Consider the following 11,774-nt stretch of genomic DNA (forward strand, 5'->3'; position numbering starts at 1 on the left):
CTCGTTTAGTTCCTCTCGCAAGTTCCCGGCCGCCTCTGGGCCACTGGGGACCCTGTGGCCTCCTCCTGGACCCACCCTCACCTGACCAAATGCAATTCACTTTCAAAGCTTGATTAAAATGTCACCTTCTTAGGGGGACTTCCGCTGAGCACCCGTCCCCGACAGATCTAAAACAGGCCTCCTGTTTTCTAGGACTCCTCTGTTGTTATTCACAGCACCTGTCACAAATTGTAATTAGTTATTTGACTTCTATAAATGTGTTTGTTTAACGTCTCCCCACTAGACTGTACATCCCGTGAGAACAGGGATTGACAGTTGTGGCAACTCCTGTACGTTGAGTACAGGCTGACACAGAAGAGGGGCTCAAGGATTCATGAGTGGGGTGAATGAGTGCAGCCTGAGCCACTCACAGCCCTTACTACCCGCACAGACTCAGCCCGGGTTGCCCGAAGGCCAGGTCCACACAGCACTGACGCTTACCATTCCCTCCCCTGTGCCCAGGAAGGAGCAGCCTCTTCTACCCAAGTCTAAGTTGTGTGCTCACCAAGACAGGAACTGTAGGGCTAGCACTTTGTGTGGGTTCTGGAGACAGAGCCCCGTTTGATCTGTGGGCGTCTAGGGTGAGAAGGAACAACATGAGTGTGAACAGGTGGCCAGAGGAATGAGGCAGAAACACTGTGCTGGGGTCATCCGGGAAGGGGTCGGGGGATGGTCAGTGGTGTGGGGAGCGCCCAGCTGACCTCCAGAGTGCCCACGTGCCGGGCAGGCCCCGTGTCAGGAGGCAGGAGCAGTGTGAACATCAGCCGGGTTCGGCACCTGGCCTTGCATCCTGATGAGGATCCGAAGTTAGTACGAGCCTCTTCTGGAGTTCTTAGACTCAGCCTTCATTTGGTGGGTCTTGTTGAGTTCTCACTGTTACATTCCTATCCCGTTATCTTGGACACTTTCATTATACATGAAAGCAACTTTTATACTTCACCAGAGTGAGCAGCCCATTACTACAGCAATACTGAAAGTATTCCGAGTGTCTGACAGTATCTTCTACATACTCCCTGCTGCTGTACACAGGTCGGTAGAGATGGGCTCTGCTGCTGCTGCTGCTAAGTCACTTCAGTCGTGTCTAACTCTGTGCAGCCCCACAGATGGCAGCCCACCAGGCTCCCCGGTCCTTGGGATTCTCCAGGCAAGAACACTGGAGTGGGTTGCCATTTCCTTCGCCATTGCATGAAAGTGAAAAGTGAAAGGGAAGTCGCTCAGTCGTGTCCAACCCTCAGCGACCCCATGGATGGCAGCCTACTAGGCTCCTCCATCCATGGGATTTTCCAGGCAGGAGTCCTGGAATGGGGTGCCATTGCCTTCTCCAAAATGGGCTATAACAGCCCCCAAATTTTGTTTTCTCATATATCTTTATATACTTTTATTAAACTTTTGCAAGCTTTACTATAATTTATTTTCTGAAACTTGGACATCTCATTTTTAGGAAAGAGTGATTTGCAGTGTCGTAGATATATTTGACCTAACCGATATCAGAAGAAGCTCTGAAACAATCACAAAAATAGCTCTGAATTCTGTTGTGAGCATCATAAAAATATAATTGCATCTTTGGGAACTTCTTCCAGAAAATGAGATGCATTATAGATTCTGTGTGTCTGCAGGGCCTGGACAGTTTCAAAGTGAAACAGAAATTCTTCTCTGGGAGCAGCCAGGAGCCCACAGCCTCCTTCCCTGTGCCATACGACCTACCTCCAGAACTGTACGGAGACAGAGGTGAGACCCAGGGGACATAGACACTCGGGTGTGAGTGCCAGCGCAGAGACAATGGCGCTCGGGGAGAGCCGTGGGTGGGCTCTTGGCAGGAGCCTGGCTGGGGGGCTGCTCTGGGAGCACAGGTTCGTGGCCCCGGAAACACGGCTCTCAAGCCTCTGGGTCTCAGAACCCCCTGTGCCCTTACTAATCAAGGACCACAGACAGCTTTCCTTTACATGGGTTTCTATAGCTGTTGATATTTGTCATAAAGAAATTAAAATGGGGAGGGGGGAGGGAGGAGGGTTCAGGATGGGGAGCATGTGTATACCTGAAATTTAAAAATGTTAAAAATTATTAAAAATAAATAAATAAATACGAAAATATAAAACTTGAACAAAAATAAAATAAAATAAAATAAAATTAATAACTTGAAAAAAAAAAAAGAAATTAAAGCCAATAAATTTTAAAGTACTTATTGACTTATTTTAAAATAATAGGAGAAGGAAATGGCAACCCACTCCAGTGTTCTTGCCTGGAGAATCCCAGGGAGGGCAGAGCCTGGTGGGCTACCATCTATGGGGTCTCACAGAGTTGGACACGACTGAAGCGACTTAGCAGCAGCATTATCCTCTATGTGTAACTTACGGTATAAAAGCCCCTGTTGAAAATAAAGCTACGGGCCTTGCTCACAAAAAAAAATAAAATAATAATAAGCCCATTGATATATTTAAAAATATCTAAAGTGACTGTCCGCCAACTCAGGTTGGTTTGGAAGATGGCCTTGTTCCCCGCTTTGCAGACGCGTTTGCTGTCTGGGCTCACAGCTGGGTTCTCACCGCTGCTCCTTGCTGCCACCCACGTCGGGCAGCCTCTGTACACCCAGGCACAGTGACCGGTGACGACTTAATGTTAGGATGGCCCTCATTTTGACTTTACAGGTGTACCCCCACCCCTTGAAAGGTAGGTCCCCAAGTCACCCTCTGAAAACTGCTGCACTAGGCGAGGACTTTAAGGTCAGAGACCAGGTCTTTTTCGCAGAGGAAGTCGGCGGCGTCTTGGCACGGGTTCCCAGTGTTCTGGAGGGAGGCTGGCTGGGGTCGGCGGCCCCACCTCCGCGCCTGCTCTGACGCGGCCCCTCCAGCCCCAGAGCGCTTCTCTCAGCCCCGGGAAGTCTGGCTTTGAGGCGAGTTCACGCTTCACCAGGTTCACGCAGGGGGAGAAGGAATACAATCAGGACGGGGCAGATCCTACCCTACCTGTAGGGTAGCCGGGTATAGTCCACAGTCTTTGAGCAAATGCTAGATGTGAACAGGACAAGTTTGAGTTTTGATTGGACAGTATTAGTGACGTCATCCCATTGATACTGCAAAACCTCGGATTCCTGAGTGGGGCTGGCCTTGCCTGGTGGGCCCTTCCTTCCCTGACCAAGGCTGGCTGGGTCCCAGACGCCTCCCAGCCTCACTCACTCTGGCTTCCGTGCTGAGCCAAGCCTGCCCTTCCGAGGGCCCCTTTCTCAAGTTATCTGGGCTCATCTGACAAAGCCCCTCCTGCCTCACACAGCCAGCTTCCTCTCTCTGGTCACATGGACAGCTTCCAAAGGCCTTCTTGTTCCCTTCCTTCCAAGCCATGTGTATTTTTCTGAGTCCTCTAAGTATGTTGTTGTAAATTCACCATATTTGTTTTTTACTAGCAAGAGGTTCTGTCAGAATTTCAAGGAATCCGTGACAACTCCTCCCCACCTCCAGCTCACAGATGGAAAACACTGCTTTAGGTCCTGGTGTTTATGCGCCAGCCTGACAGCTTATCGCGTGACCTTGGCTGGTGGTTTGCCTTCTCTAGGCCTTAGTGTTTCCATTTGCAAAATGAGAGCGCACAGCTCACTGCTGAAAAGTGACTGAGATGAGATCTTGAAAGCATCTAACCCAGTGTCCAGCTCAGAGTTGGCATCCAGTTGCTGTTAGCCACTGTTTCTGGCACTTAAAATGTCCGATGCAGTTACAGCAGGGAGTGGACGGTCGTTCTCTCCCCCACCCTGATGAACTGACAAAGAGCCTGAGACTCGTGCAGGACAGACCCTAACCCAGGACGTGACCTGATGCCCTCATTCCCCTTCTGGCTTTGGGCTGTGCCTTTGTCTTTTTTCCTTTCTCTTGTTTTTCCGTTCTGTTCCCTCCTTCCTGCCCCCCGACCTCCCAGTTCTCCTGAATAAACATATCGGTGGTAGGGAAGACCCATGTGATGACGGCCTTCGGCTTAGCCACCTGGGCTACATGTGTGCTTAGCTTTGGGCCTTGGGCACTGCCCTGACAAAGGGGCACCTTGCCAGGCCTGGCCCAGACCTACTGAGACGAGCCCTCCAGCGGTGGGTCCCAGAAAAACGTGCCAGCAGTTCCCAGTCAGCCCAGACAGGTGAGGGTCAGCGTCCCAGTGGCAGGGCGTTCCCTGGTCTGCCTCCCCTCTGGACTGTAACCTGGAGAGGCCCTCGGCTTTGTCTAGCTTGGTGGTGGTGTTTAGTTGCTCAGTCGTGTCAGACTCTCTTGCGACCCCGTGGACTGTAGCCTACCAGGCTCCTCAGTCCATGGGATTTCCCAGGCAGAATACTGGGGTGGGTTGCCATTCCCTTCTCCAGGGCATCTTCCTGACCCTGGGATTGAACCCACATCTCCTTTATTGGTAGGCAGATTGTTTACCTCCCGGCCAACTGGGAAGCCCGCCTGGCAGAGCACAGCACCTAACCAACACTAACAAGCATTCCATATACACACACGACTGTCACAAGGCACGCGCTCTCGTGGGGCAGGCGGGGAGGCTCGCCTGAAACAGGCCTTCATCCCAGCCAGTGAGTGGCAATGCTGACTTCACAACCCCGCACCCCTCCGTGTTGGCATTTTTTGTGTGTCCCTTTCCCCCAAGGTTGTGGAGGGCCTTCCAGCCAGCATGGAAAAGGACCTGCCCAAGAAATACAGACATTTGTTTATTTATAAAACAGAGCATGGGATTTTCCCGGCGGGTGGTTTCCAGGTCCTCACTTGGACATTACTGGCTTATCTTGAAGGAAAGGAATACAGTCCCCATTGGTGTCCACAGTGGGTGGCTCCAGGACCCCCCGGATACAAAATCCTCAGATGCTCGAGTCCCATGACAAGCACTCTATGTCCCCGATTCCACATCCCCAGATTTGACCAACCCCTGATCATGTAGTACATGTTTATTGAGAAAAAAATCTGCACATAAGTGGACCCGCACATTCCAACCCAGGTTGTTGGAGGGCGTGCTCTAAGTGCGGTGGTGGCCCTTTAAGTCACTAGGAGACTGTGTGTCTGTGTGTCACAGACCCTGCCCTGGGGAGACAGCAAGGGTCAGAGTGTGTCCTGCCCAGGGTGAAGCACAGCTGCCGTTACCCCACAGAGCAGTTTGCAGGGAAAGAGGAGGAAGTGCAGGGACGTGCAGACGCAGAAGATGGTGTCTCTAGGGCAAGAGAGTGGCCAGTGAGTAGCCAGAGAGTCGGGTCTCCAGCCCTGCTAGCCCCCTGCCTCTCAGGGAAATTAACAGCAAGTGTGGTTTCCTGCTTTCAAACCATCCGGAGGTGAGAGGCTAGAGAACAGGGTTCTGATAACGTGTTGCCACCTTGGGCATTCTTTGGCTGCTCCTGCTGCTGGGAGCTGCTGTTTGCACGTTCAGTCTATGATTATTCAAGACAAATGGCGAGGCTGGGCGGTGTGAGCGGCAGTCATTGTTAGGCAGGCCAGCCTCCCAGCTGCCATCTGTGTCTGCTCATAAAGAGGCCAGCGCCGACCCCTGGGGCGGCTGGCTGGTCCATCCCAGCCGACCTGCCGAGTGAGCACTCCACCCTTCAGACTTGTTCCGTCACTCATGTTTCCCAGAACAGTAGTAGGGGAGTTTATTTTTAGTCCTTGCAGTGTGTTTACACCCTACCTTGCCTGGAGATTCCATGGACAGAGAAGCCTAGTGGGCTGCAGTCCATGGGGTCACAAAGAGTCAGACACAACTGAGCAACTTACACTTTCACATTATTTTGGTTCTTTGGAAGAAAAAGTTCACATTTATTGAGCACCTACAATATGCTGGGAATGAGCTTCCCAGTCGTTCTCGCATTCATACTTCACAGTAATCCTGGGAGGTTGCGAGTGTAATTAGCTCCCATTTCACAGACGGGGAACCCGAGACCAAGATCCGCAAGCCTTCCCCAGGCCGCAGACAGAGACGAAGGCAGGATTTGAACCTGGGTCTTCTTTCCGTTGTGTTGTTGGGTGTTGTCATTATAGACATGCCTGAACCGGCTAAGTCTGTTCCTGCCCCTAGAAAGGGCTCTAAAAAAGCTGTGACCAAGGCCCAGAAGAAGGACGGCAAGAAGCGCAAGCGCAGCCGCAAGGAGAGCTACTCCGTGTACGTGTACAAGGTGCTGAAGCAAGTCCATCCAGACACCGGCATCTCGTCCAAGGCCATGGGAATCATGAACTCCTTCGTCAACGACATTTTTGAGTGCATCGCTGGCGAGGCATCGCGCCTGGCGCATTACAAGTGCTCGACTATCACATCCAGGGAGATCCAAACTGCCGTGCATCTGCTGCTGCTCGGGGAGCTGGACAAGCACGCCGTGTCCGAGGGCACTAAGGCTGTCACCAAGTATACCAGCTCCAAGTAAATATAATATGCCTAGCCGCTGTTAATGGAGAAGGCAATGGCACCCCACTCCAGTACTCTTGCCTGGAAAATCCCATGGATGGAGGGCCTGGTGGGCTGTAGTCCATGGGGTCGCTAAGAGTCGGCCACGACTGAGCGACTTCATTTCACTTCTTTCCATTGTATCAGTACCATTCCAAGGCCTGTTGCTTCCCTCGATGTGGGTCTACAGGCATTATACAGAGATGGTCATGGCTCAGCAATCACTGGCCTTAAATTACAGAACAAAACCGTTTCGGGGATGTGACTCTGGGCCTCGTGGTTCTGTGTGACCGTGACCAGCTGAGAGCAGAGAAGTGGCCTTGACTGTCCCCGTGGTCACTGCTGGTTTCTCCAGCTTCTCAAAAGAAGAAAACAAGAGCCACCCTCCTTTTTAGGTTCTCTCTATGCAGATGGAACACAGCATCTTGCACAGTTCTTCAGTTTATCTCATTTAATGGGCTTCCCTGGTGGCTCAGTGGTAAAGAATCCGCCTGCCAATGCAGGAACGTGGGTTTGTTTCCTCTGTTGGGAAGATCCCCTATAGAAGGAAATGGCAACCTTCTCCAGGATTCTTGCCTGGGAAATCCCATGGACAGAGGAGCCTGGTGGGCTACAGTCCATGGAGTTGCGAAAGAGCAGGACACGACCGAGGGACTAAACAGCAACAGTGTCTCATTTAATCCTACTGCCGGCTCCACGGCTTAGGCACAGGTAAGGAAACAGGTTCAGAGGTGAAGGGACTTGGGAACCTTAGTGGCAAGCCAGCATTTACCCTGGGGTTCACGCTCCCGTGTCTTAACGTGAACCTTTACTGCAAGCTCCTACCCAAAAGGGCTCAGTTCAGAAAAGGACTCTCGTGATATGTCTACTGCGGCCCGTGAGTGATTTGATCCTATCAGGTGAGTGGATTTTCTGTAATCATATTCAAATAAGTGTTACATTCATGTAATTTTTTTTCCCCCAGATCGACCATGGATTTGGAACATCCCTTATGTCAAAGCACCTGATACACATGGGAACATGTGGGTTCCCTCCTGAGAGCAGGAAAGCTCTGTGAAGTTGACATGTAAGGCCTGAGCCCCAAACGTTGGATGTCCTTGTTTGTAATGGGTGTTCACTTCCCTTAATGTTTTATCAGCCCCCCAACAAAACTCTGCAAAGGTCAGTCTTTCAGACATGAACGTTGGTTATCCTTTCAATGGTCACTGTTGACATTCTCACTTGAAAAAAAATTGTATATTTTCTTAACTCCCTTTTCTATGCCTTGGAATAAAAGCTATTAAACTTCCGCATATTAAAAGGATATAGATAGATAGATGCAAAGCGATCTTCCTGGTAATGCAGACTCTCATGGTGGCGTCAACACTTCTGAATGGAAGGTTGACGTTGTGAGCTGTGCTCCGTTGGAAAGGGTGCCTCTGATTCAGCTGAAACTTTCCAGAGCAGGAGTGTGACCCGTCACCCCTGCCTCAGCTTTCTGGGTGTGTGGCAGAATTGCTGGAAGGGCCTGCTGTGTGTCACTGAGGCCCATGAGGCTCCCCAGACACCACGCGCCGACTGACGGTCGTCATCCGGCAGCTTCCCATGACACTTCATCCTCCCCACTCACGGACCAGCCCCTGCCTGCCCTGTCCTCAGCCATCCCCACAAACGCCCAGAAAAGACAGCTCACAGGCCCCTAGCAAAGCACACAAGTATTCCACTCGCAGGAGCCCCTGCAGGTGAGCTGGCATAGAGGGGCGGAGGCCCAGAAAGGGTCAGGACACCCCCAGGACTCCAGCCACCTGGGTCAGCGCAGCGGGCGTCGCCATGCTTCTCGTCCAAGCGCCCTTCACGGGTGGGAACCATGCTCTCCTGCGACGACCAAGAGCCTCCTGGATTCCTGTGTGGGTCTCCTTTCCAGTGGTCTTCAGCCTCTTCATCCCTTAACTTAGAGTGCAGTTGATTGTTAACTCTGAAAGATTCTTTTAAGATGCTCGTTTTTCAGAGTGTTCCTCAGAGGCCGACAATGTTCACATCAGAAGTGGGGTGGGGGGAGGTACTGTGGCTACAGTACTGTGGCTACCAGGAGGCGGCCGGGCGGGCAGGGCTGGGGTCTCCTGCCCCCTCCTCCCCGGCAGAGATGGCCTCCTTCTCTCTTACGTTTTGGGTTCTGTAAAGGGTGTCATCTGGGTGGTTTGCTTTTGCTTTGTTTTGCATTCTGCTTAAAAACATGAAGTTGAAAAGCCACTGAATTCATTTAACCAGTTCCTTCCACTGGTAAGAAAAGTAAGGCTTAAGCCTTCTTGGAACCTGCCTTCTGCTTTAACGACATTGAAACCCTTAACAGATTTGAACCCAGCAGCAGCCCTGGGCTCACAGTAAAGTCGGATGCCACGATGAGACCAGCCCAGAATGGGAACCCAGCCGTCTGAGTGGGCATCACTCAGTCCACTCAGAGGACTGTGGTTGACCACCCGGGATGCCCACTAGCACGGTCTGCCCCGGGTCGGGGTGGGCTCAGTGCAAGGCTCCAGGCAGCACCAGACAAGCCACCCAGCCAGAGAGCATCACAGCTGCAGGCCAGTCATTCCAGAGGAAAGGAGACCCATCTTTCCCAGCGGTGTCAGCCAAAGCCCCTTGCAGCCTCTGATTGGCGAAGCTGAGTCACGTGTTCATGAGACTTGCCCAGCCCTAGCTCTGCTCCCTCCACCCTGTGAGACCTTAGGCGAGACCTTAGACTCATGATACCTCTGAGTCTTCACTTTCTCATCTGTTAAGTGGGGCTCATAGCTATCCTTCCTGCCTGGTGGGATTGCTTGAAGATCATAGGAAATGGTGTTCCTGAGTGAGGGCAGGAACTCTATCAGTGTAAATCGAGATGATTCTTGATGAGTACCACGCTGGCAGTCTCTCCCTGGGGCATTTACAGAAATGTAACTCGAGGGTCAAAACCCATGTCTTCTGAAAAATGAGCTACTTCCTGCAAATACCGCTCCCTCCCACATTACCACAGGTGGGTTTTTCTGAAAAATGGGGGAGATTGAAGAGTCCTGGCTGCAGCCAGGTGGCAATGAGGCCTCTGGATTCCAGGAGAAGGGGGCTCTGTTTACAGAGGAGACTGTGTCCCGGGACCCCTTTGTCCCAGAGCCCAGGCTCTCAACTCTGAACAGAGTTAACAGCTCTACAGACCGCATACTTCCTGCCCTGAAAGCACGGATCCACGCTGCCTGCTGCCTCCGGAAAGAGGGGGCCCTCATGGAGGCCACATGGGACTGAGGTTGGGAGGGAGTCCACGTTCAAGTGACCCCACGGGTGAGTTGATGCTTGAGCCCTGGGAGGAAGTCTGTTTCACAAACGAAGAAACTGAGGCTCAGATCTGTGAACTGCCTGAGGCCGCCTTCTTGAAGACGGAGGGGCTCTTGCTTCCTGAACACCTCATACCGTAACAGATTCAAGAAGTGGGCAGCTTTGTGCTTCCATTGGCAGAATCTTCCTTAGACAGGAATGAACCTTGTGATTCCACGAGCCACTTCCCGCCTAGAAACAGCCTGGGCCCTGTGAGGAGCCCACGTGAGCCCCAACTCCACTCTTCCAGTCTTCTCTGGCATTTCAGGGCATGCTTGGTGGTGAGCGGCCTCTCCTCTGCCTCTGCAGTTCCTGCTCCTACTGTGGCTCCCTGGCTGCTTCCCACAGCACACTGGGTGCCCTTAAGAATAAGTGCAGGTGTGGGGAGGGGTTGGCGGCACGAGGGAAACTCGGGAGGTGACGGAAGGGTTTCTATCATGATTGTGGCTTTGGTTACACTTTACGAAACCCCTTGAATTATGCACCAAGTTGGTTATTTTATTGTATGTAAATTATAACCCAGTAAAACTGCTTTTTAAGAACTCGAAGAATGCACAAGTTCAGATATGGGCACTGTGTGAAAATTCTACATCAAAAAAGAAAAAAAGCAGCTGTTAAACTCTCTATATATAAACCCTAAAGTACTTGAGGGCAAGTGTATTGGTTGTTGGTCGCAGTTTATTTTGAAATGCTTTAAAATAAGATGTATTAAAGGATGAGTAGATATATGATAAAATATAGGAAAATTTGTACAGTCGAGATTGCTGCTCTAAAATTCTTTAAACTTTGGTACATGTTTGAAATTTCATTATCAAATGTTGTGAACGGAGACCAAATAAGTTCAGGCTTCTGGTAGGATGAATAGCTCCTACTGAACCCACTCTTACAGAAATAAAAATAGAAGTTGTGGTGTGGAGCTTACACCATCCATCTCCTGAAAGTGACCAAAAGCAGGCAAAAGAAGGGAGTCAACAACTGTGAGGGAGGCCTCTAAGGGTGAATTTCCTCTTTCTCCACCACTTCTGGCCTGAGGTCAGGTCTTAGTCTGCACCACACAAGGCAGGTAAACCTCCAGTGGAAAATGTCCAGTCTTCGTGGCTTGGATCCAGAGCACCAAATTACAGGAGAGCCGGGGTGGGGATTCCCAGTCTCTTTGTGGCTTGGAGATCCAGAGCACCAAATAACAGGAGAGCCGGGGCGGGGATTCCCAGTCTCTCTACATAAACTCTTCAGATCTAGGGCTGACCACCACACTGTACGTGCACCGCTAAGGCTGAAAGAACTAAGCTCAAGTTTGAGCTACTTCATGCTGAAGGGGAGATAATTTTGCAGTTGAGTTCACCTAAGTTAACTGCCTGTTTAAAAATTATTATTTTTAGAGGAAGGTAATTAGAATCCAGAATTTCTACATCAAGACTCTTGAGAGTCCCTTGGACAGCAATGAGATCAAACCAGTCAATCCTAAAGGAAATCAACCCTGAATATTCACTGATGCTCAAGTTGAAGCTCCAATACTTTGGCCACCTGATACGAAGAGCTGAGTCACAGGAAAAGACTGATGCTGGGAAAGATTGAAGGCAGGAGGAGAAGGGGGCAGCAGAGGATGAGATGGTTGGATGGCATCACCAACTCAATGGACATGAATCTGAGCAAACTCCCAAGAGACAGTGAAGACAGAGGAGCCTGGCGTGCTGCAGTCCTTGGTGTTACAAAGAGTCAGACATGACTTAGTGACTGAACAACCACCACCAAATTATATATAGCAGCCACTAGTCACCCATAACACATAAATTTGTTGTTGACTTTAAAGTTAAAAATTCTGGGGGGTGGGGGGTGGGAATTTCGTTCCCCACTCGGAAGTCTAGTAGCACCACGACAGACTTCAGAAGAGCACAGATATAGGCTATTCCTATCGTCACAGAAGTGATGGACAGTGTTTATCTGATCAGTTAAAACATGGAGACTGTCAGAGCTGACCAGAAAAAGGAAAAAAAAAAAAAAACAACACTGCTGTA

At 50.8% G+C, this 11,774-nt stretch overlaps 2 protein-coding genes across 2 annotated transcripts in view; both read left to right on the top strand.

Moving 5' to 3' along the window:
• TDP1 (tyrosyl-DNA phosphodiesterase 1) overlaps nucleotides 1-7,720 on the top strand; it is a 77,346-nt gene extending 69,626 nt beyond the window's left edge. Inside the window, exons 16-17 of the mRNA XM_010845181.1 lie at nucleotides 1,656-1,767; nucleotides 7,397-7,720. Coding sequence (XP_010843483.1) covers nucleotides 1,656-1,767; nucleotides 7,397-7,470 — 186 coding nt within the window. The 3' untranslated portion in view covers nucleotides 7,471-7,720. The remainder of the gene's footprint in view (nucleotides 1-1,655; nucleotides 1,768-7,396) is intronic.
• On the top strand, nucleotides 4,400-6,418 carry LOC104992318 (histone H2B type 1-like). The gene has a single exon (XM_010845179.1). The coding sequence runs from the start codon at nucleotides 6,035-6,037 to the stop codon at nucleotides 6,410-6,412; it is 378 nt and encodes a 125-aa protein (XP_010843481.1). The 5' UTR covers nucleotides 4,400-6,034; the 3' UTR covers nucleotides 6,413-6,418.
• Nucleotides 7,721-11,774: the final 4,054 nt, after the last annotated feature.

This window comes from Bison bison, unplaced genomic scaffold, assembly GCF_000754665.1.
Source record: "Bison bison bison isolate TAMUID 2011002044 unplaced genomic scaffold, Bison_UMD1.0 scf7180017864213, whole genome shotgun sequence".
In the NCBI taxonomy this organism is placed as follows: domain Eukaryota; kingdom Metazoa; phylum Chordata; class Mammalia; order Artiodactyla; family Bovidae; genus Bison; species Bison bison.

What these genes read in the sequence shown, in the direction of transcription:
- LOC104992318 (XM_010845179.1), top strand. Translation starts at nt 6,035, where the DNA reads ATGCCTGAACCGGCTAAGTCTGTTCCTGCCCCTAGAAAGGGCTCTAAA.